Source organism: Anopheles cruzii, chromosome 2 (assembly GCF_943734635.1).
Source record: "Anopheles cruzii chromosome 2, idAnoCruzAS_RS32_06, whole genome shotgun sequence".
NCBI lineage: Eukaryota > Metazoa > Arthropoda > Insecta > Diptera > Culicidae > Anopheles > Anopheles cruzii.
Window position 1 is genome coordinate 24,673,775 of NC_069144.1, and position 21,742 is coordinate 24,695,516.

The following is a 21,742-nucleotide window of genomic DNA, read 5'->3' on the forward strand; positions in this document are numbered from 1 at the left end:
ACGAAACATAACAAAACCGTTTTTTTATATTATCTCTTACAAAAGAAAGATACAGTAGATTGCTTTTTAAAACAATAGGAATACGGGCACCGAACTGTCCGAAATGCCCGGTGAACGGCATGTCTAAGACACTGACTTCTCACTTTACAGGGTCCAGAGAGCCGGAAATCGGAGTTCTATTGTCTGAGAAACTTGAATCGCCCATTCTTCCGATTTATCGATCAAAGTTATCTTTAATACAGAGCGATAAAAAGTCCACTAAATTAAACTGTGTTCTTGAGAAATATATACTACAACACGAAATGGATGCTACTGCTGGGGCAAGGATTCGTAAATTCAAACAACACTCTTAGTAGATATGTCTGCAAAACCTTGGTGTATTTTTAATGTAATTGTTTGGCCACTACTTTCGATAAATCGATCGAAAACCATTTTTTTCGTTTCAACAAATGTACAAAAAAGGACAAATGGTGGGGATCAGATGTGAGAATTTCTGAACCTAACACTCGGGCGGACCCTTTCTTTACGTGACTTACGATTCTGTTTTCTTACATTTAAGACTGTTCGACAATTTACAATAGAAATAAGATAAAATCCTTATCAATCCAGTCGAATCCGTGCTTAGCTAAAAATACCGAAATGGAAAACAATCTGCGATCTCCGTAACGATCGTGCTCCTCCCCGGAGGAGTCACTTCTTCGCTTCCGGTTCTATGAAGCTGTACTGTCTTTTCACTGCAACGGTTTGAGAGATCAGCAAAAACAGCGAACATTGGGATATTGAATCCAAATTACAAGAACTTTTCTCAATTCACAAACACACTCAGACAAGCACACGCAAACACACACAAGCACACGCAAACATTCTAAATTACCTCAACTTGCCAACTCGACCTGAAGAGAGAGGTTTGGCTACAAACGTTGAAGTGGCGATCATGGAGATGATGGAGGCGAATGGTGGATGTCACGTGTGAAGGACGCTCACTTACCGGTTAGCTTCGGTTTGCTCGCTAACTTCTCGTTCAGCACCTCGACAAAGGTGGGCGTTAGATTTCCGTCGCTGTCGTACATCGACATCGTGACCCGCTTCGCGTCGCCCTTCCGTATGCTGCCGGTCGGTTTGAGGATCGATGCCGTCTGCTTTGGGACCGGGAGCGGAGAGCTGCAAACTGATACTGATAAAGAGTTGGACAAAGGTTGGACAGGATTCGAAAAAGCCGCATTACTCAAATCGAGACGAACAGTTCCTTGCCTGACAGGGCAGCATTGCATTCAGTATTAGAAGAGTGCATTGAAGGACGAGCACAACGATACGAAAAACCGGCAAACAATTGCAAACGAAAAATGGCAAAAATCTTTACACGATGGGTGCATCTTTCGAGGATGGCATGCAATGAAAGCTAGAAACAATCAGACGCCACGCTCTGTAGGATTTACATATCTTCCCGCGTACCTCTTGGTTCTCTGTACAGCCGCGGTTCGTGGATTTATTGAAACAAGTTTTCTCGAATAGCTAAACATACAATTGGCCTAAACAGTTCAACGTTTCTCTCACTATGCTTATCATTGGTAATGTTTTTCAAAAAAAAACTCTAACACATTTCCCAGGAAAAACGGCTCGTTCTACCTGGTGTTGTCTTTGTTTTTAAGTACACGATCATAAATTGGTCTCTACGTGGTTTTGGGGCGCGTGTGTTTGTGAATCGTTTCACTTTTGTTGTATCCTAACATTATTCATCAATTCGTCTAAGGGAAGTGGTATCAATTCTGTTAAGGGAATGTTTGTTTACCTCCACGATTCTAACTAATCGCTAAACAAACTCGCTAGTAATAGTGGCAATAATTGTAGTATCACTTTGGATGTACCGATTTCCTCGATAAGAGAAACCATTTAACAAATACTTCTTGCTTTGTTCGCGTGCTGCTCCTACGCCATCGGTTGGTAACGTTTGTCAGTGATCCTTGCGTGCCACTCTCATCTCTGGTGATTTGCGTGAGTGTAGGGTGTTTTACGAAAGCCACGGCAAAAACAACAGCAGTTACAGCACGGCACACGACACAACGGAAGTAACAACAGTCAGCACAACGACGACAAACCGGCCATGCATGCTGAAACCGGGTGCCGCGGTTGCAAGCGGCTTGGCAAATCGATTCACCATGAGTTAGAGCTTAGTGTCGTTGATGCTGCCGGTGGTGGTAACGGTGGGTGACGAGTGGCCAAGAATGGATGGTGGTGGAACGATCACGACGCTGGTCAATGCCCCACCATCGCCATCGTGCAGGCTGTGGGAGCGGCTGTGGCCGACGGACCGAGGCAGCGGAAAGTGCAGCTCACAGTCTCCCTCATTACCGTAGCCAGCCACCCCGCCGTCGTCGCCATTCAGCGTACCATTGCTGGTGGCCAGGGCGGCGAGGTTTGGGTTAGTAAGATTGTAAGTGAAACGCGGCGGTGAACCGATTTCCGAGCTCTCGCGAATTGGCGCCAGGCTGAACTGGCTAAACATCTCACCGGTCGGGCTGGGCCGCTCGCTGCTGACCACGTCCTCGAAGGCGTCCTCGTTCAGCGTCTGCAGCGCACCGCAAATCATCTGCTCCTCGAGCGTCACCTGTAATCACGAACCCGCGCGAGCCAAAAAGAAAACGGCAGCATTAGTTCGGATTCTGTTGATGTGCACCGCGAAGGTGTAGCGAATCCTTCGTTCGATGGGGAAGACGAGTTTCAGAGGTGAATGGAACGGAAAAATCATGAGAGGGTAAAAACATTGCGCCGAAAAACATTATCATTAACGGGCACTGGGATACAAGGCACTGGAATCGAAAAGGGAGAGTTCATCTCATGTGAGGGACCAAAATGAGACCAAAAGATGCAGAAAGTATCGTTAAACCAATAAAATGTGACCAGAAAACAGATAGCTAGCCAGAAAATATTCCATACCATAGAAAGATTATAAAAAGGTGTGAAAAACGTTACATCAAGCGTGATTTAATAAAATATAGCCCCACAATTACCCTATCGGTTTGATTACAGGATTCATGCGGGGTTTTTTGGGTGTTTTCTACGTAACGATAGAAATTAAATGTTTTAAATACACACGGCAAGTTTCCCAATTAACAGACCATATTATCAAAAAATGTGTAGCTTAAATGTGTGTTAAGTTACAACAAGTTCAGTCCATTTACCTCCACATCGATTGATTAGAAATGGAAGGGAAAAGCATTAAAAAAAGAACGTCGAGTAAAAAGAACCATTCAAATGGAAACACACAACACCTAAGTGACAAAATTAACACAAAACCACATGACCACATGGCACCACCGGGACACACAAAGGGCAGATGGTAGTTGGATAAAGGATACTTCGTTGTTCAGAATCGAACCCGCGGGTCGCGCGAACCAAACGGGAGCTAGACTAGGAGGGTAATAACACAACAAAAACACAGCACCGTACTGGTTAACAAAAGAGTTTTAGACACAGGCGGTGGTTTTGAAAGGGTTTTGGCGAACGTTACCTGAAGATATTCGTAATCATGCACTTTGGCCGGCTGCTATTCCGCGTACGCGCACACAAAGGTCGAGAACACAGTGTGTACACGTTAAGCATGTTAGGTGTCGGTTTTTCAAGTGAAGTTTTTACGACCGAATCATTTTCATTGTTTGCCATTGGTGCATCGTGTATTATCAAGTTCATTGGTTGAGTTTATGCCGGCCGTACGAAGGAGTTTTAGTTTTGTGCATTGTTGGCATATGTTTTCATGAATGTTTGTGTTTATTTGTCGTTGGTAAATTGCGCACGCGCGCGTAGGTAACAAAGAATGGTGGGTCGACGCGAAGTGGTGTTTGTAAAAATGTAGTCAGTAAAACGAAAACACGGTCAGTAATCGGTTAATTGTTTGAGTGAGTGCGAAAGTTGGCCAGGATGCGCCACGAAGCGGTCGCTTACCTGTTTCTCCAGCAGGTTCTGCGACTTTTGTCGAATCGGCTGGAAGCTGCTCGAGGCGGAACCGAACGGTGCAGCCGGTTGGGCATGCGGTTCCTGCATCTCGAGCGAGTCGCCCGTACCCTTGGCGAAGCTGGTGGTCTTGGAAAGCTTCCGCTGCGGCGGTTGGCTGGCGGTGTTCGATTCCCGCAGTGCCGTTATGAGCAGCTTAAACATTTCCCAGTGCCCAAAGCTCAGCTGAAGGACCGATTTCAGCTCATCCAGATTACAGTACATCAGCACACGACCGGAGATGGAGTTTTCGCGCAAAATAGGACCGGTACGCTCCATTGCGGGCTTGAGATCGCTCACTTGCCCCAGTAGGTCGATCAGTTGTTCGACCGTCAGGCTGGAGAGCTGCACGTTCGACAGGTCGATGTCGATCGGTGGCGGAGCCATCGTATTCAATGGCTTCTGATGTAGCGAGCCTCCCTTCGGTTTCCCCGGTGCACCGGAAACCCCTGCGCCAGCCATGGAATGCTGATCATGCTCGTTGCGTTCCACAATGATTCTACCCGGCAGTGTTTCATTCAGCAGTGCCCCGGGACTCGGATTAAGCAGGTTGGCCAGATTTTGGTTGTAGTAGTTCATCAGTGCCATTGCCGTCGGTTGTGGGTTGTAAAAGTTTGGCCAATGCGCCAGATTGCTTGCGTGGTGCGGTGTTGGATGCAGGATGCTTCCCTGGTGGTGCCGTGGGACGTGCGCAAATCCGGTCGGCTTCGTCGGTGGCAGCACACTTTTCATCGGTATGATGATTCCCTCGTCTTCCATCGCTTGTTGATCCTCTTTGAGCACCTTGCGCAGGTACGGATCGAGGTTAATCGTGAAGGGCAAAAATATGCGCAGATCCGATACCAGCAGATCCGATTTGTGTAGCTGCAAAAAGGCGTCCAACTTGCGCTCGTCTCGATCGAGATCCAGCAATGCCACGGCTTCTCGCAGGCACGTCAGCTTAGGACGGACTCTGAGGGGGGAAAGGAACCGGCATTACAACGGGATCACGACCATCGCGTCCAATTACCGTCGCACACTTACTTATCATACACTGTTTGAAGTGAAACTGTGTCATCGATGCTGTCGCCAGCTTGATCATGCTCGAGCACGATCATACTAGCACGCAGTGGCCACTGTTCCGTGAGGTTGATCCACGAACTTAATCGATACCAGCTAAATTCAATCTGAAAGGCTTTCAACAAGCGTACTACCAGCGAAAAAGAAGAATTCTTCATTCAATCATCCGCAAAAATGGAACCACTTTTTAGTAACGTACCCGTGATGTAGATCACATTCATCAGCCTTCGCATGCTGCGCGGATTCACGTCGCTGAAGTAATCGTCGGTGAGAATGATCTTCGACAGGTCCATCGGTGGGTTTTGGCCGAGCTTGTGCAGATTCGAACCGATCGAACTGGCGATGGAATCCGAAACGCGTAGCTTCTTGCTGCCACCCCGTGAAGAGCTTGGCATGGCGCGTAGTTTTTCCTGCGAAGACATAATCTCCGACGCGTTCGACAGTCGGCGCGCTGAAGCTGAGTGGCCCAAATGGCTGCCGGTGGGCTGATCGTCTTCCCGGCCCATGTCCGGCATTGCCCTACGGTACGCGTTGAGGGCCGTATTTTGTGCCCGCTGTACCTTGCGCAGGCCCGAGTTTTGCAGGTAAACCGGAAGATGGACGAGATTGCGCAGAAAATCGTGACCACCGATACCGCCTTCGGTGAACAGGCGTCGGCTGTTCGCTTCGGCCGCCTTCGCGATGACGTGCGGATCAACCGCCAGCAGCAATACGAAGGGACGTTGCGGTCCGGAGAGTATCGTTTGGATGGCATTCAGGATCGTGAGCGTGCGCTCGGTGTCGCACGAATCCAACGCATCGACTACCCCGACCAGGCGGCTCTGCTGACTGGTGAACGCGTCGAGGCACCGTACCATATCGGCCATCAGGCTCACTTCCGCCCCGAGGGCCGTCAGAGGAGCGGCCTCGTTGCTCGAGAATGCCCGTTTCAGGTGCTTTCCTTGCGACATAAAAAGAGCACCGATCAGCTTCGACCAGGCGTGCAAATTGGCGATGGCTCCAGCCAAAAGAAAACCGAGCAACACGTAGATTGTTACCGCTATCTCCTCACGGCCCTCGAGCTCGTGTTCGGAGTAGATGATGGAGAGCGACGCCGTCGCCAGGATACCCAGTATGCCGAGCTCGAACATGATCACCACGGGCATGCAGCACATCTTACGCCACTTCCAGCCACCGTTTGCTTTTACTGAAACACCGAACATGAGGAAAAGGGGTGAAGATCAGTCCAATGATTTCGTAAACGATTTCGTGCTAAAGGCTACCGGAAAATGAGTGGCATGATTACCAACCACTCCGCATCTTCGGTGTACTTACAAGGACGCGGTCGAAAGGCACGATATAACCCTGTGGCCAACGAGCCATAGTGGGATTCGATGGCATCGAACAAGGACGCCAACATCAAGGCAATGGCGGCGTCGCCGTTGGGTGCCGCACCGCTCGCTTCGGCAAAATGAAACCGCACCGGCATCGGTTGCTGATCGTTCTGCGGGCCCGGCGGATGGCAGAACGCCACCTGCAGAATCAACCGCAAGCGGCCCAGCTTCCGCGACATGCCGTGGTTCACCGCGTACAGCCACTCGAGGTCGTAGCGGCGATCGAGGAACTTGAACAGAATGTCGAGGAAGTAGATGAGCAGCAGCAGTGTGACGGCCGTCGACAGGCCCCAAATGTAGCTCCACGTAGCGAGCCCCACCACGGTCCCGATCACAATGGCCAGATGGAGGCAGATGAGAAAAAACAGCCAGGACGCGTTGATCGACGGCTCGGACCACGCGTGAGCGAACGTTTTCATCTCCTCGCGCAGCTTCGCCAGCAGAAAGCTCTTCCCGCTGCCCCACTTCGCGTACAGCCCGACCGTGATCGGGGTGGTTAGCGTCGGTTCGCTCAGCACATCGGCCAGCGCCGACGAGTACAGCCCGTACCCGAGCATCCCCTCCGAGTCCTCGTTAGCGTTGAGTCGCCGATTGCCAAACACCTGCCCGAGGATGGTCTTCTGGTGGGTTGCATCGATCGCGTACGGCGTTTCGCCCTCCTTGTTCGACCGGTACAGCAGCTGACCGTACTTCGGGTTGCTGAGCAGCGCCTCGACGATCGCCTTCGAGCGGGCGCGCATCGCCACGTGTAGGCAGGTATCGCCCCGCTTGTCGGTTGCTCCCACTTTCGCCTTCCGCTCCAGCAGCATCTGCACGATCTCGAGGTTACGGTTGCGGACCGCCCGCAGCAGCGGCGTATCGCCATCTTTGGTAGAAAGCTCCAGGTCCGGGTTCGACTGGAGTATCAGCTTCACGATCGCCGTGTGCCCCTTCTCGACGGCCGTGTACAGTGCAGTCTTTTTGTCTTTTCCCTGTATTTCCACGTCCACGTGACGCTTCATCAGTATCTCCACCACGCTCCGGTGGCCCCCCTTGACGGCGTTGATCAGCGGTGTGTCACCGGCCCGATCCTGCACGTTCAGGTACGCTCCGGCACCGATCAATGCCGACGCTATCTCCGTCTGGCCTTCGCGACACGCGATCGACAGCGCGGTCATACCGTCCTTATCCAGGGCGTTCGCGTTCGGTTTGCGTTCCAGCAGCAGGGTGACACACTCCTGAAAACCTCCACTGACCGAGACCAGCAGCGGTGTCCAGGAGTACATTCCCGCCGTATCGACGTTCGCGCCCGCTTTCAGTAGTATGTCCACGATCTCCGCCTTTCCTTTCCGGCAGGCCCACACCAAGGGCGTTGTTCCATACTTCGCGAGTAGTGAGAAAAAGAAATTATTTCACAGTACTTTGAAGATGAATCAAAAGTAAAACGGATGAGACCATACGGTCAATCCTACGTCAAACGTCCGATAGAATGCGTGTCTTTCGACGACACCTACCTTGTCACCTACGTTCACCTTAGCTCCCCCGGTGTTCACGAGCAGCCGCACGATCTCGGTGTGACCGCGACCGGATGCCCAGAGCAGGGGGTTCAGGTGATAGTTGCCGTGTGCCTGCACATCGGCCCCGCGCTGCAGTAAAAGTGCCACCACGCTGGTATGGCCCTTGTACGAGCCCCACATCAGAGCGGTCCAGCCGCCCATATCGCGTTGCTCCAGCTCGGCCCCATTCTCAAGCAGCAGCTCCACAATATCGACGTGACCGGCCTTCGCCGCAAAGTGTAGTGCGGACCAGTTGTCCAGATCCTGCGCCTGTACATCCGCACCGCGGGCTAGCAGTTCCTTTGCGAAGTGGGAGGCTCCACGGCCGCACGCCAGCATCAGCACCGTCGTGTTGTTCTGGAACCGACAAACAGGGAACGGGGTAATTAGTAACTGCGTTCTTATGCAACATAGCACCGATGGCCTTACCTCATCCCGATCGTCGACCTGCAGTTGGCGGGTCCCCAGGAATGTTTTCATTCCAGCCAGATCATCTGTTTCCAGGTACTGTAACAGTGTACGGTGTCCTAAGGATCCCATCGAATCACACCGGTTCAGTGCCTTGTTTTGCGGAAATAGGTAAAGGAAAAGTTAGAAAATCGTACATCGTTTCATTGGTCGAACTGGATACTCTTGTGGTTAGATCACGATCACAAAAATTGAAACGAAATATCTAATTCCTAGAGAGAAAATCAAAATGCCAGCCAAACCACATCTATGGAAACCGATAGCTGTTGCCATTGATAAGGCTGTTGAAACTGCTCTCGGGACGTGGAGCATTTTTGTAAAAACCGTATGCGTTTGAGGCATTGCTACTAATCATTTGCACTGCTATTCTATTTGCGGCTTGCACAAAACGGTGGAAAGCAGCACTATTTATCGCGAATTGAACACTAACGGCGCGCAAATCCATCGACGTTAAGTTGAGAGCGGGCCGAGCAAAACCGAGAACTCGTAAAGTCCAAAATGTATTAAAATAATGTTAAGTAAGGTATGGCTATCCTATGATCGAAAAACTTTAAATAAAATACCATTCGTTCAACTAAAAATTAAAATAAGAATTCTGTATAACTATACTATTCATCAGTTGAGAGGCATTAAAAGTTAAGATAGCTCCGTTGCGATGACATTCGCTTAAAGAAGGGATCATTTTTGTTATGCAATGCGCCAGATGTTTGTCTGGAATGTTGTTAATTCGATATAGCCAATCGGGTCCGATCGTACATTATTGATCATTGTTTAGTGATCGAAACCATTCTTTAAAACCGTTTCTACTAATTTCAACAACAGCAACAACACAAAACAAAACACATAAACGGCTCGGCAAACTACACCACACAGAGATGTTAACAAGAAGAAAAAAAAAATGGATGAGTAAATCAGCAAACAAATGTACCATGTCGTTAACAAGATAGTATTAGCCTTAACACTAATATGGAGACCTTCTGGGCATTCAATTGCACCAGGCGCTGCCATTCCCTGAAGGACATGCAGTTAGCTCTTAGAGTGCCAGCTTCTGGCTCGATGACAGAACGAATTGGAATCGGACAGTGCAGAAGGACCAGCTATGGATTCTCTTGAGATGCGGCTCGCATTTATATGGCAATGATTGCCACAGACGACCCGCGGGCCACATGGGGCGCAAACCGAGCCTGACGGAACATAGATGCTCTCCGATGCTGGATTTCCTAATCGGGCAGACGGCTAACGACGACGACGAATGGTGCTCGACTCAGCCCGTTCAGATCTCGTTTGTAACGCACGCGCTGCCAATCGAGGCGGATAATATCGCTCCACCGAGAGTTGATGATGAGTCACGAGACACCCGAGCATAGAGCATATACTCAATGGCACCCCCGGAGACCCTGATGCGGTTTGCTGATTTTCTTATTGACCGATTTTCCCACCACTAGCTGGTGGGACTCTTTCATTGCCGTGAAGATGAACGAGACGAATAGGGACGAATTACTCGAGAGCCCACAAGGGGCCTCGGCGGGGCAACAAATAAAAAGTGACGACCTTTGGGTCCACCACCGTCACCAGGCCACGAAGCGAAGAGGCAGGCCGCCGGCCGGGAGACCGTCGGTATTTGCGCAGTAAAATTGCAACCACTACCACTTACCATATACCGGTTGGTTGCGTCCTGCAGACCACCGGGGCCAGGTTCGCGCGCTAACAAGGGATCGATATGGTCCGGCGTGAGGTGGTCCGGTGGTGTACATGATGACATCATTAGTGGAAAAGGCAAAAGAAAGACAGAACGCGGCAATCGGCCGCGGGCCCGATCGGAGCACCGGCACCAGCTTGTGGCCTTTGCGGTCAAAGCCTTGACTAGAAGCCAGCTAGGTAACTCTACCGTGAGCCCAACCCCGGCCCGCACCGGTCCCCAGAGAGAGATAGAGGTGTTCCGGTTTTCGCGTGGAATTACCGTGCTCACATTGAGCCCGTAATTTTATATCGTTTTACAAATGGATAATTCTACAATTTTGTCATCGACGGGCACCCCGATCTTCCTTTCACCGGTGGACTCGTCCTCCTCCTCCTCGATCGGAGGGTCATGTAAGAGCTGGCTTTTGTTGGCGGTGGTGTGTTATGAAACACACGCGTGCCCGGAGGATGGCGTGCACCGCGATGATGATGGCGCGAACGAGGATCATTTTAATTTAATTTTCATGTCAATCAATGCCATTACGGCTTAAGTCAACAGGCCGATCGATTGAGGCCGTACCAAGTTGTACGGAGAGTACGTAAGCAATATTCGAAGGTTTATTGAGTAATTGTAATTGACTCGTTTGGTACAAGTACTAAGAACGGACCACTGTCCGCAATACTAACATGGAATTGATAATCCTCAATCCTCTACCAATAATTAAAATCCAGAAGTATTTTCCATCGAGATTTTCTACTTTGTATGGTTCATTTATTCAAGGAAGGAAGCTCGAAGCCAGTGTTTTGCATCACTTCTGTTCTTCTAACTTTTAGCTCCAGTTGCATTAGTTGCATCCAAGTTGCAGTGATCAGGAACCGGAAACTACATGTCCGGCAGAAATGTTGGTTTCCCACTGGCAATTGATATGCGCCGATAGGGCCGATCATTTAAGCTGTCCATTATAATAATAGAAAACTACTTCTCGTGCCGGCAAACCTAAACACGCTCGTAGATATCAATCAATCGGGCGCGAGAATGATCACGACTGGTCAGTGAAACTGCCATCGCCGGGAGGGCTGAGCGAAAGAAACGCAGCGGCTGGGCGCTACACCGTCTGGATCGGCCTGTTGCAGTCCAGCCTCCAGTGGCTACCCTCCGATTCGATTAGGACCGCAAGCAGCAGTTCCTTTTTTATCAGCGACTGATTATACTTTTAAATTGACCCTTAATTAATCACACCGCACCGAGCCGCGGGCCGAGTTTCTACCTGTCCAACACACCCCCATGCTCGGTTAAGCCGCACGCCGAATGTCCGTCTGGCCGGCCGCAAGGCCAAGACGCCGTACGCCCAGCCCCAGAAGCACGGCCCACCGACGGCCCGTTCCTATCACCCCAAAAGCCAGTCTCTGCAAAAGGGTGCACAATGCAAATCGAACGAAGACCGGTCCGCTGGGTCTGCTTGTAGGACTTGGTCTAAAGCTGCTGTGCGCGCCGCTACCGTGCTCCGAAGCTGTCGTACCGCTAAGCGCGGACCGGATCAATGTGTGTCGCCCTGGTTCCCAGAAGCCGCCCAGTAGCAGGATATCGGTAGTGAGCGCACGGCCATGTTTACAGAAGGAGTTCAGTATGCGCAAGGTCGTTTATAGCCGAGCAATCATTCAGCGATCCGGTTAGGCCGGGATCCCTAAGCAATGAGTCAGCGCCGTGCATTTGGATACGGTTTTGAGGGATGGACGGACGCAGAATGTTGTGGAATGTTTCTATACGAAAAACCAAACAACATAACCTGCCATTTTCGGGATTTTCACAAATTTTTGATCAACCCTTGAATGTGCGACACTAACATGCACTCAACACATCCAGATTCCACCAAACCCAAGTTCGACTGAACAACAGAACTCGGCGGACGAGCAACAGAACATTCACAACGAATATTCTTAAAGGAATCTGATATTTTCTCATATTAAACATTGTCTATACTGGCCAGAAAAAGTGAGAAAAGATAATTTTCGCCAAATGCAAAACATGCAGATGAAAGTTCATGATCAGGATCTTCCGTCTTTGCTTTGCTTAAGGTCCGATTTAGGTGTACACAGTTTTTTTCGTTCAAACTTTGCTAAAATTGTAAAATATAAAAACAATGGCCCCAGACTGTTTGCAAAGCTGTTGTGCACAGCCAAGAAACTTAAAATTTAAAAGTATTGCACAAAGGTTATTCCGATTAGGGTCACAGATGTTCATTAGCTTCTTCTAACAAATACTAAAAATATACTTTATCCTTTTCGACACTCGATCAATATTGGTCGATCGATCAGCCCGTTCGCAGCGCAGGGTTAGTCCGACGGTAGTCCAAATTTATGACCCTGCGCGGTAAAGGGAACGCGTAGAAAGTGGCTGTAAAAAACCATGTAACGTACGTGCACTTTCGAAGACCGCGTTATTCGACGGCCATACGCTTTGAGGCGCTGGACGTTCAGGATCAGCTCGTCGCATCCGATTACTTTCATCTTGAGACGCGCAATCACCGGGTGACGGGGGAACTAGCGCACACGGCACCACACCAACCAACAACCACACTCACAGCGGCGGACACATTTACTTCGTCTGCACACGGAACACCCGAATACTCGCGTCGCTCGAGAGCGTGGGCAGGATTTTGGGGTCTTCCCACCGAACTGATCACAAATCTTCTTCCGTTTTCGTTTTCTTCGTCCTTTCTGTCTTCTCCCACAGGATGGTGGTACCGCTGCTGGTGAAATCGGTGCCCCGCTGGGGCCACTGAGAAGCGCACTAAACGGTGAAAAGGTGCACATCGTCGTGCAGGTTGCCTTGTTCTCGTTGTATTGCCATTTTTCCTCTTTTTTTCTTTACTGTTCGTCGTACACCCCGGTCCGGACGGTCGGTGGGGAGCGGGAAAGCAATAAATTATATCACCTCTGATTGCCATTTCGGGACGATCGTGATCGTGAGCCCTTAATCCCCCATCGCGACGCAGGATTTGGGAAGACGTGACAAAGCGTGCCAAAATGATGCAAATTTATTGTGTTTCGGGAAATAATTTCCAGCTTCCCTAATTGATAGCGCTTAATCACGTTTCGCTGTGCCAATTTTCACATTCCTTACAGCGCAAACTCGTTTCTGGACTTTGTGGACCCTACCGTCACCCTCAAGTCGATTTCATCGGATTGGATCTTACTTAATTTGGATTTTTTGGCGGGAAAGTCCACCAAGAATTTAAAAACCATCCAGTACAAGTTTCAACAACATTTTCCATACTTATGAAAACTAATGTGCTTTCGTGTGTGAGATCGCTTTCGGATTGGATCGATAGGCGTTCGAATTTATCGTGTAAGCGCAAGATTTCAGTTGCATTGCGCGTCTTCTTAACGGAGTTAACCAGATTCATTTGCCGCTGATACGCCTTTTTCCTCATTTCATCTGAACGAAGCAATGGGGCGAACCCCTAAAACTTGTTTCTTTTTAAAAGACCATCGAAACTGGGCGCTGCTTTGGGTCTACCGTACAATGTCCTGTTGGCCCATTTTTCCCCTTTGATTTCGAACGCTCCACATTTAGGGTTTGCTGGTGGCGAAATTTCTGGCAGGCAGGCAGGCAACACAACAAGATGAGGAACACAAGAAAACTAAGCAGAACAAGATGTAAATTTCTAACCGTAGGAAATAAATTAACATAATCGCCTGAGAAGTGACACGAGCCAATCGCGAACAAATGGTTCATCAATTAAACTTTCGCGCATTTATTGCCCGACTCATCCGGCGCAGGGTACAGTAGGTAAAGTTGCAGTTTGGTCATGTTTTTTGAACAAGAAATAAGTTTTGTTCGAAGTCGATCATTCGATCTCATCGATGTTTGACGAATAGGAAATTTACATTTTTTTGTAAATTGGTTCAAATGTTCCAAACAAACGGTAGCGGAATTCAAAGAATAGCGTAATAAATCATTCGAAAAGCAATCCCGCCGACCCCACACCGCACCGTATGTACGACGAAGCCAGCTGAATAAACAGGTTGAGAAATTGGGCAACACAACATTTGAGGACACGCACAACACACTGTACCGTAACAGAGCCCACAATTCGAACACTGGCACACCCCAATAAGTGCACATTCGTAATTACTCCGTGCGCGGATGTGGAACACACTTGGGAAGGACTTCGCACGTTGAACACACACTTAACTGGTGGCGATTCCTTGCTTCCTGGACAACTACACACGACACGGACACCCAACTCCAGTATCAGTGCTGGGCGCGTGAGGCAATACTCTTTGGAGCGTTCCAAGACTGCTGTGATCACCGTGGTACTTCGTTTGCCTCGCGCATCTTTTAGCACGACGGGGTGAGAGAAAGAGCAAAGCGAGGGCAGAGTTCCTTAGGCACAATGGCGCGCAACGGAAGTGCACCGAAGGAACGCCACCACCACGCGCACTCGCGCACGACCAGAGTCAGTTGCGTTCAACCGTTCGCGTACGACTAAACGTTGGTACCCGATCCCCACGACCGATCGGATCTCGAGCCCGATCTCTGCGGCTCCGTTTGACAACGACCCCGGCACCACCGGCGTTAGGCACCGTCCCACGAACGAGGTGAGGTGAGGTTCTGCTACTGTTACTACTCCGCTCCGTTAAGCCGCTTGGCAGAAAACAGGTCCCACCACCAGCTGATGGCAACGAACGGGGCTTGTCGGCCCTCTGGCGGCGGGAACTGAAACCCGAAAGAGGTCTCGCATGATGCTGACTGACTGACGAGCCTCAACGGTGAATGGACGATACCGTGATGTATGGCAAAGAAGATAGGGGACCAACGATAAAATCAACGATATTAAATGTGCTCTGCTTGTAAAAAAATCGCCATCAAAAGAAACAATGCCAAATATAAGTTAGTTATCAAAATTTCTCACATCGTTCTCTGAGGCCTTACTGCGGTGCGAATTATCCACACATTTATCATCGGCAGGATGCGGCAGGTTATCATCTTTAGGACCTCTTTCGGTTTGCAATTTTTCATGTTACTCGAATTGTGTTTCTCAAAGAGGTAATTTCATTCAGAGGAACTTTCCAGGAGCTTTGTTGGAATAATGTTGGTCACGATGCGTTTCACTTTGTAACGCATTGACCATAAAATCCGTCGTAGCGATTCGTACGATTTGCAAATCAACCAAGTTACCAATAATGTACCAAATCCACCCATTTGAGCGGATGTTTTGACCAGTTGTGGCCGTTCTTGCGCCAGCCAAGTCATTAACGGATTGAACATCATTTAACAAAATTTTGGTACTATTCAGACAATTGTGATGTTAATATAACTGAGTCACTATAGGCGTTAAACTTCGTCCAATAAATTGAATTTAATAACACGCAATTTATTGCAATCTCTTCGCTTAACGACCATTACAAAAATCGAGCATTTTCTACATCGGACGCGGGACCAACACCGCCGCGCGTAAAAATCCCATTTTTACAGGAACAACAGAAGATTAACGTTGTTGTTGCGTTTCCGGATAAGTGAACTGTTCTACAGACTAAGTGTACAAATGAAACAAAATTATAAATTCACATCTCAATGTAACGTTTATTTTCGGTACTGAACGAAACAGAATCCTATTATTAGATGATACGAAAGTTGTTTGCAACAAACATTGAAGTTCAGTTATCCGACTGACTCGAACGAGTTTCACGGGTAACTTGAAACGACAAAAAAAAGACACATGAAGGAAGTAATCGCTTTGAAATACCGAGGCAATAATACGATAATTGCCAGCTAATATGTCAGACGCAATAATCAGTCAACCGATCGCCGTAGTGCCAGTTACTAAGTAGTGCAACGCATTTCAAATATTCGCAATCGGGTCGTGCGGCACAGAGAGATGATCAATCAACCCACCTGGACCTGGAGTTAGTCTATAAATCTTGCAAAGAATCGATTTGAAAGTCAATTCGGATGATCAATCGTGTGCTGCTGCTGCTGCTGAGTGACCAGTATGCATGTATACCATATTTTAAATGCGTGCAAAGTGTGTAAATATGGCACCCGATATGAGAGCTGTTTCCAACGAGCCCCCGCCACCGGTTGCACGTGGCCCCACGTTCCCGAGCAGAGCGCGTGTTTCCGGGTTGCCGGCGATACATTTGCTGCCACACACAAACAGGTATCTCGTGAGCAGAATAATTTAAAAATGTCCAATCCCGAGCTTTGCAACCATTTTTGGCGCACTTTTGCAGCACCACAATGAGCAGCATTCTAAAGAGCGCGCCACCGACAAATTGGTTTGCCGCCATTTGTTTTGTGTTGCATTTGCATCGAAACGCGTCAGCAGAATAGAGTTTGTGGTGCCGAGAACGCCGTGCTAGCCAACGGTATGACGTTGGCGACATACCCCATTAACAATCTCTGATGAGCGGTGGTAAGATGATCGCGTTCCGAGTACGGCGTCCGCGCATCCTTGGCCCGAGTCGGCAAGAAAGATCAAAACATTGTAACCCGTTCTTACGGATGCTCTAAGCGACTCAATTGGCATGCTCTAGGGACATTCCACTTAATAATTTGCTGTTAATGTTTCGCTCGAATGAACTGGCGGTCAGAAATGTTTGTTGTGACGACCCATTGCCCATTGCGTTGGCCCGATGCCAGTTGCAGTCACAAAATGAACTAAAACTTTTCAGCCGACCAAGAGCAGAAAGGTACAGGCTACGGAGGGCTATAGATGGCTATGTTTTCCCCGATTTTCATCATGATTACATTATTGTAGTGAATTAGGTAAACAACGGTGCTAGAAATTTTTTGTTTAATTTTCAATTATAATGGAACTCGATGATTTTCTTCAATAACTTTCCAATTCTAAATGCAACACAGAGTTACAAACTGAAAGAAGAATGAAACGGGTGCTATGAGAATGCTATGCTGGCCAAATCATAGCGCGGCATCACGAAATAGACGACATCGAAGGCCATGTCTCAAGAAGTACACTCATCAATTAAGTAATAACAATTGATTTTTGTGAAAACAATAAAAATACGGATGAAATAAACGATAAGAAAAGAAAACTCACGACAACAAGGCTGCTAGCAACGTTTAACTAATAGTAAAAGGAGCAGTAGAACAACACACAATACAACAACACGGAATATAGTAAAACTAAAGGAAAACCAAAGTAACAACAAACAGTTAACAAACACACAACAAACATTCAAACCACACAGCGACACAGAAACGGTTGAAGGGCTCGACAACGAGAAACGGCTAGTAACTGTATATCAAAAGAAGAGTACAAAACACGAAAAAGGGGAAAGCCTCGAAAATGGTGGCTTCCGGTCTCTCGAAAAGTTGCAGAAGAGAATTAAACAGTAGAGTGGTGGAAAAGTTCACTATGGCAAAAGATCGATCGAGAGCTAATGGAGCGAGCGAAGGAGAGAAAAAGAGAAAAAGAGAGAGCTAAATATAGGACAGGATCACGAAACGTCAGAATGATGCAAAAGAGTGACAGCAAGACACGGCGAAAGGTGGTTAATGGGGACAGAGCGACAGAGAGTGTGAGAACAAAGTGTTAAACAGGAAGTTCCTAGGTCCTAGTGGCGGCAGCAGCAGCAGCAGCAGCAGCAGCAAAAGTGAGGCAAAACACACGCTCAAAACACATGGATGCTGGATGGGATGGGAACACACAGTGGCAGTACGGTAGAAGGGTGGGGTGTGGGGATGCTCTGCTTGCTGGATGGCGGCGGGATGGTGTTACTAGCGAACTCTGACAAGGCTTGTGTAGGTAGGTACCGTATTGGAGTGACGTCTCATGATCGCGAAACTGAACCGCCGGTGACCGGTGTGGTCCGGGTCGGCGGTGCTGGCCAGTAGGTTGCCCGGGTGGTACGGCGAAAGCGAGCTCGTTACGACCAGCGAGGGTATGCGGAGCCGATGGTGCAGTAACCGGGTCGGTGTACCGCTTTGGTTGGTCGCCGTCGGTGCCGAACCGACGGTGGATCCTCCGATTTCCGTGGCTGGACCACCGGTGGGTGTGGCGGCGGCTCCGTCCGCCGCTGGCCGCTCCTGTCCATCGGCCGGAGAATCGGGTCTAGGCCGCCCGTCCTGTGGTGCCTGCTGACGGGCCGGTGAGCTCGGGCTGGTAGCCGGGCTGCTGTTGTTGTTCGTCGCATCCAGCGCGCTCTCCAGTAAGGCGGGATCCGGAAACGACCCATGGATACTGCTGACCAGGGCCCGCACATGATCGTAACTCTTGCCGCTATCCATGTCCGGACCAAGGACCGACGACGATCACAGTTCAGTGCGCCGCGGCAAAGCGATCGCTACAAGCAGCGCCGAGGTGTTACGTCCGGAGTCTGTCGGTTATCCTTCAATCGCTGCACTGGCAAGGTGGCGGGTCAAGAGCGCAGATAACGCAGTACATGCAGCAGAAACTCAAGGCGCGTCCAAGATCGTCAAGCCTGGCGCCCTGGCCCGTCGTCACCCCCGGGCGGCAAGGTGACAAGTCGATGACAGTAGCAGGCTTTTGGGGGACGGCAGTCAATCTTGGTAGGCGCTGGAAGGCGTTGGGCGTTGATTTTGGCCTCCTGACAACAGACACACACACACAGAGACACAGAGACACACACCACTATCACCTTGCTTCCTCTTCTCGTCGTCGTGGATTGGGGACGAAAACACAGAGAAAGAGAGTGTGACAGTCGAAACAATGGTTAGCACAGCTGAGCAAACGCAACACACGCCGCTGAAGGGCGGTTGACTCGGAGATGGAACGGAACGGAGCACAACATTTTCTGCAAAAAAAACACATCGGGGTCTAAGGGGGGAACACGTGGCGACGGGGGGTTGGGGGAGAAAGAAATAACGTAAGGTCAATCAAAATTGGGTAGCAGCCTCTGCTCGCGACGAGCTCCAGATTCCTGCACCAGGAGGCCCAGGCACAAATACAGGCAAATCTCTGCACGCACTAAATGGACGGAGCGCAGCCAGGCGGAGGCAATAGGGCTTCAGGCATTACTAAGGGGGGCGGTTAGTGTGATTACGACCACGATGGGGATTGCGCTAAACGAGCGGGACAGGTTAGGGCGCTAAGGCTGGACGATGCATCCACTCTCAAGGCCATGGACCAGAGATTCTGGCGGGGCATGAATGAAGAAGGTTGCCAGTTCTCCCAAGTTGTCCCTGGACTATCCCTGTGTTGTCCTATTTGTTTCGTAAAAGCAACCACGAATCCACATCGAAGTCAATACTGATACTGGGGTCATTATATTTGAGTGGCCGCGACTAAGGCAACCGCAGTGCGAGACAGCGAGATCTATTCTAGTGAAGCTTTGCTAGCGTCTAATGTCGTGCTACAGAGCTTACGAAAACCGGAAACTAGTGTCTGCTAGTCAGCTAATGCCGAGGGACTACTAGGGTAATTATGAAAACTCACGAAAACCAAAGTCTCTCACTCGAGTGAGAGAGAAACGGTCTACAGTCTACTACCACGTTTTACCAACTCGAGCGAGCACAGGAGACAGATGTACAACAAGACGAATTGGTGGAATCGTTTGTGGTTCCGTTCGTGATCAGAGCTCTACGCACGGACATGGCGAGCGGCTAATTCGCGGCTAAGAGGGTCGTGCTTTACACCGTTCCGTCCGTCCGTCGCGTCCGCGGACACCCTCGGAAGAACACTGACAACATTGACGACATTGAACGTGCGGCGCCCCATTTGAGCATGGATTCCAGAATGCACACATGCACAAACCGTCGAGGCCACGACGAGGTTGAATCGGTTCGTCCGTTCGAAGAGTAGCATCTAACACACCGCTTTTTGTGTGGTACATATCATCAATAATCGGTTCGGGCCGGGGGGGGTTTTTAGTTGATTGATTTCAATTTTGGGCCCCTTGATACACGGAACAAGCGAAATGTGGAAATGAAACTATGGATTGAAGGTGCTCGATGATAAGTAACGCTCCTACTACTGCTATGTGCTATGTGCTGATGTGACAATGCTTGAAAACGTAGTCATGATCGCTCGAGAGTGAGAGCAGATTGATTGATGAGTGCAATGATTCTCGATGCGTCGACGTGTCACTGAGTGTAATGAAGGTTGTCGGTTTATCGTCAACTAGTTTCGACTAGACATTTGAGCCGACGCGCCCCGCAGAAAAGCCTCATCTCAAGGTGTACTGCTACCATTAAGCATCGTCATTGCTACTTCCAGGCAAAGGACACCGCGTTGCGTTTAACGCAAAATCCTACCCCATAGGAAGTAATAAAGATAGGATGGCCCATCAGTGTGGCTCGTAAACGTCACCAGCGATCACGGGGCGGGCGGAAAAACGTTCAGAGAGCCCCGTCTGAAGGGTATCCATCGGCGTGTCATGTGCATCACACGGATCAAATGGGACCCATCAAACAGCGGGCTGATATTGGCTGGCCGTTTCACGCATAACGTTCTCCTCCGTGATCTTTGGCCATTATCTCCGTGGTCGGCGTTCGAAAATATGTGGACTTGCTCTTCCCAGATAAGGACGGACTTCTCTTCCGTTCGGTCCCATCCCGACCCCAAAGACCGAGCCGCGCGTATCGGAAAGCTTCAGCACTTCAGCAGCCCCGTAACAAGCCACTCCACTATCTGTGATAACCCTGGGGGCCCTTGTAAACAGTGCGCGACAACGGCGAACGGTGTATCATTTGCAAACAGCCCAACGTGATCAACGCGGTGGTGGCGGCTATGATTTTGCACTAATGATTAGCACCTTCGGTGCCGTTAAGGACCTATTAAAGTGCCGAACGGACTGTAAAGAGCTGTAAACATCAGCCCTCTCTCGGGCGAGAACCTCACGGACCGCGCTGTCCAAAACGTAAATCGCTTCCCGAATATATTGCTTATATCCGATCCGATATCCCTTCTGGTCTATATTTACCTGATGGTGGTGCTCGTGGCCCGGTGAGCGGTGCTTGCTTTTAAACATGGTGCCGCCGAGTATTTTAACTGCTATCGCCCGCTATCAATCAGTATCGTCTGTCGGGGCGAAGGGGTTCTTTCTATTCCAATCGATTGGCTCGGTGCTCCCACCGAATTGGCATACTTTCACTAGGAATAGCCACAACAGGAAAGCGCGTCTTTCCGTCTCGCTTCTTCGTGGGACACTACTGCCGATGCGACACTGGCAAGGGCAGTTACAGGCCCCACGGGCAAGTTAACCCAGCGAAGACACTGCAACGTTCCGGATTTCTTTTACCAACACGCCGCCGCCCGGGGACACAACACCAAAACGCGCCAATCTCGCTGGCCACCAGTGTGTTTGCTCGATGATAGCCGTGTTTCCCGGACGCGACACAAAACGTGATGGAACAACGGGCGGCGCGAGAGCGAACTGATTCTCACCAGAGCGGTGATGGCTTTCTAGGTGATGATCTTCAGCAGGCGGCTGCCACAGATCGTTCTCCGCCGACGATTGATGGAAATCCTGACTCTAGTCGGTTGGGTTGGGACGGGGTCGTCAGGTCAAGCCCCCGGTGCTCGAAGCAAAAGAACCGCGATGCGAAGGGCGCGACCAGTTCGAAGGGAAGCGCCGAGCCCGAGAACCGACCGACCGATCGTGCGCCCGTTCGTGAACTGAGACGCGCAACGTCTCTCCGATACGCTGGGG

The 21,742-nt window shown here is 49.7% G+C and overlaps 1 protein-coding gene across 5 annotated transcripts; it reads right to left on the reverse strand.

Moving 5' to 3' along the window:
* Positions 1-4: 4 nt before the first annotated feature.
* Positions 5-21,135, reverse strand: LOC128268648 (kinase D-interacting substrate of 220 kDa). Of its 5 annotated transcripts, XM_053005806.1 has the most exons (11): positions 21,014-21,135; positions 8,384-8,515; positions 7,913-8,311; positions 6,361-7,780; positions 5,246-6,232; positions 5,011-5,176; positions 3,940-4,939; positions 3,509-3,544; positions 2,509-2,605; positions 989-1,174; positions 5-734 (listed from the first exon to the last, which is right to left on the reverse strand). In XM_053005806.1, exons 1-11 carry the CDS (start codon positions 21,059-21,061, stop codon positions 691-693), a joined length of 4,515 nt encoding a protein of 1,504 aa, XP_052861766.1. In that variant the 5' UTR covers positions 21,062-21,135; the 3' UTR covers positions 5-690. The 5 variants fall into 5 exon arrangements, with proteins under 5 accessions (XP_052861766.1, XP_052861767.1, XP_052861765.1 ...); XM_053005807.1 differs by lacking the exon at positions 3,509-3,544; XM_053005805.1 differs by lacking the exons at positions 5-734; positions 989-1,174 and having other exon boundaries at positions 1,440-2,605; positions 3,509-3,541.
* Between the last annotated feature and the right edge of the window lie 607 nt (positions 21,136-21,742).

Excerpts from the sequence above, each read along its gene's own strand:
- LOC128268648 (XM_053005804.1), bottom strand. The coding sequence starts at position 21,061 with ATGTTTAAAAGCAAGCACCGCTCACCGGGCCACGAGCACCACCATCAG. Across the intron at positions 8,312-8,383 it reads AGGTCGACGATCGGGATGAG|AACAACACGACGGTGCTGAT; the intron begins GTAAGGCCATCG and ends TGTCGGTTCCAG. Across the intron at positions 7,781-7,912 it reads AGGTGAACGTAGGTGACAAG|TATGGAACAACGCCCTTGGT; the intron begins GTAGGTGTCGTC and ends CTACTCGCGAAG.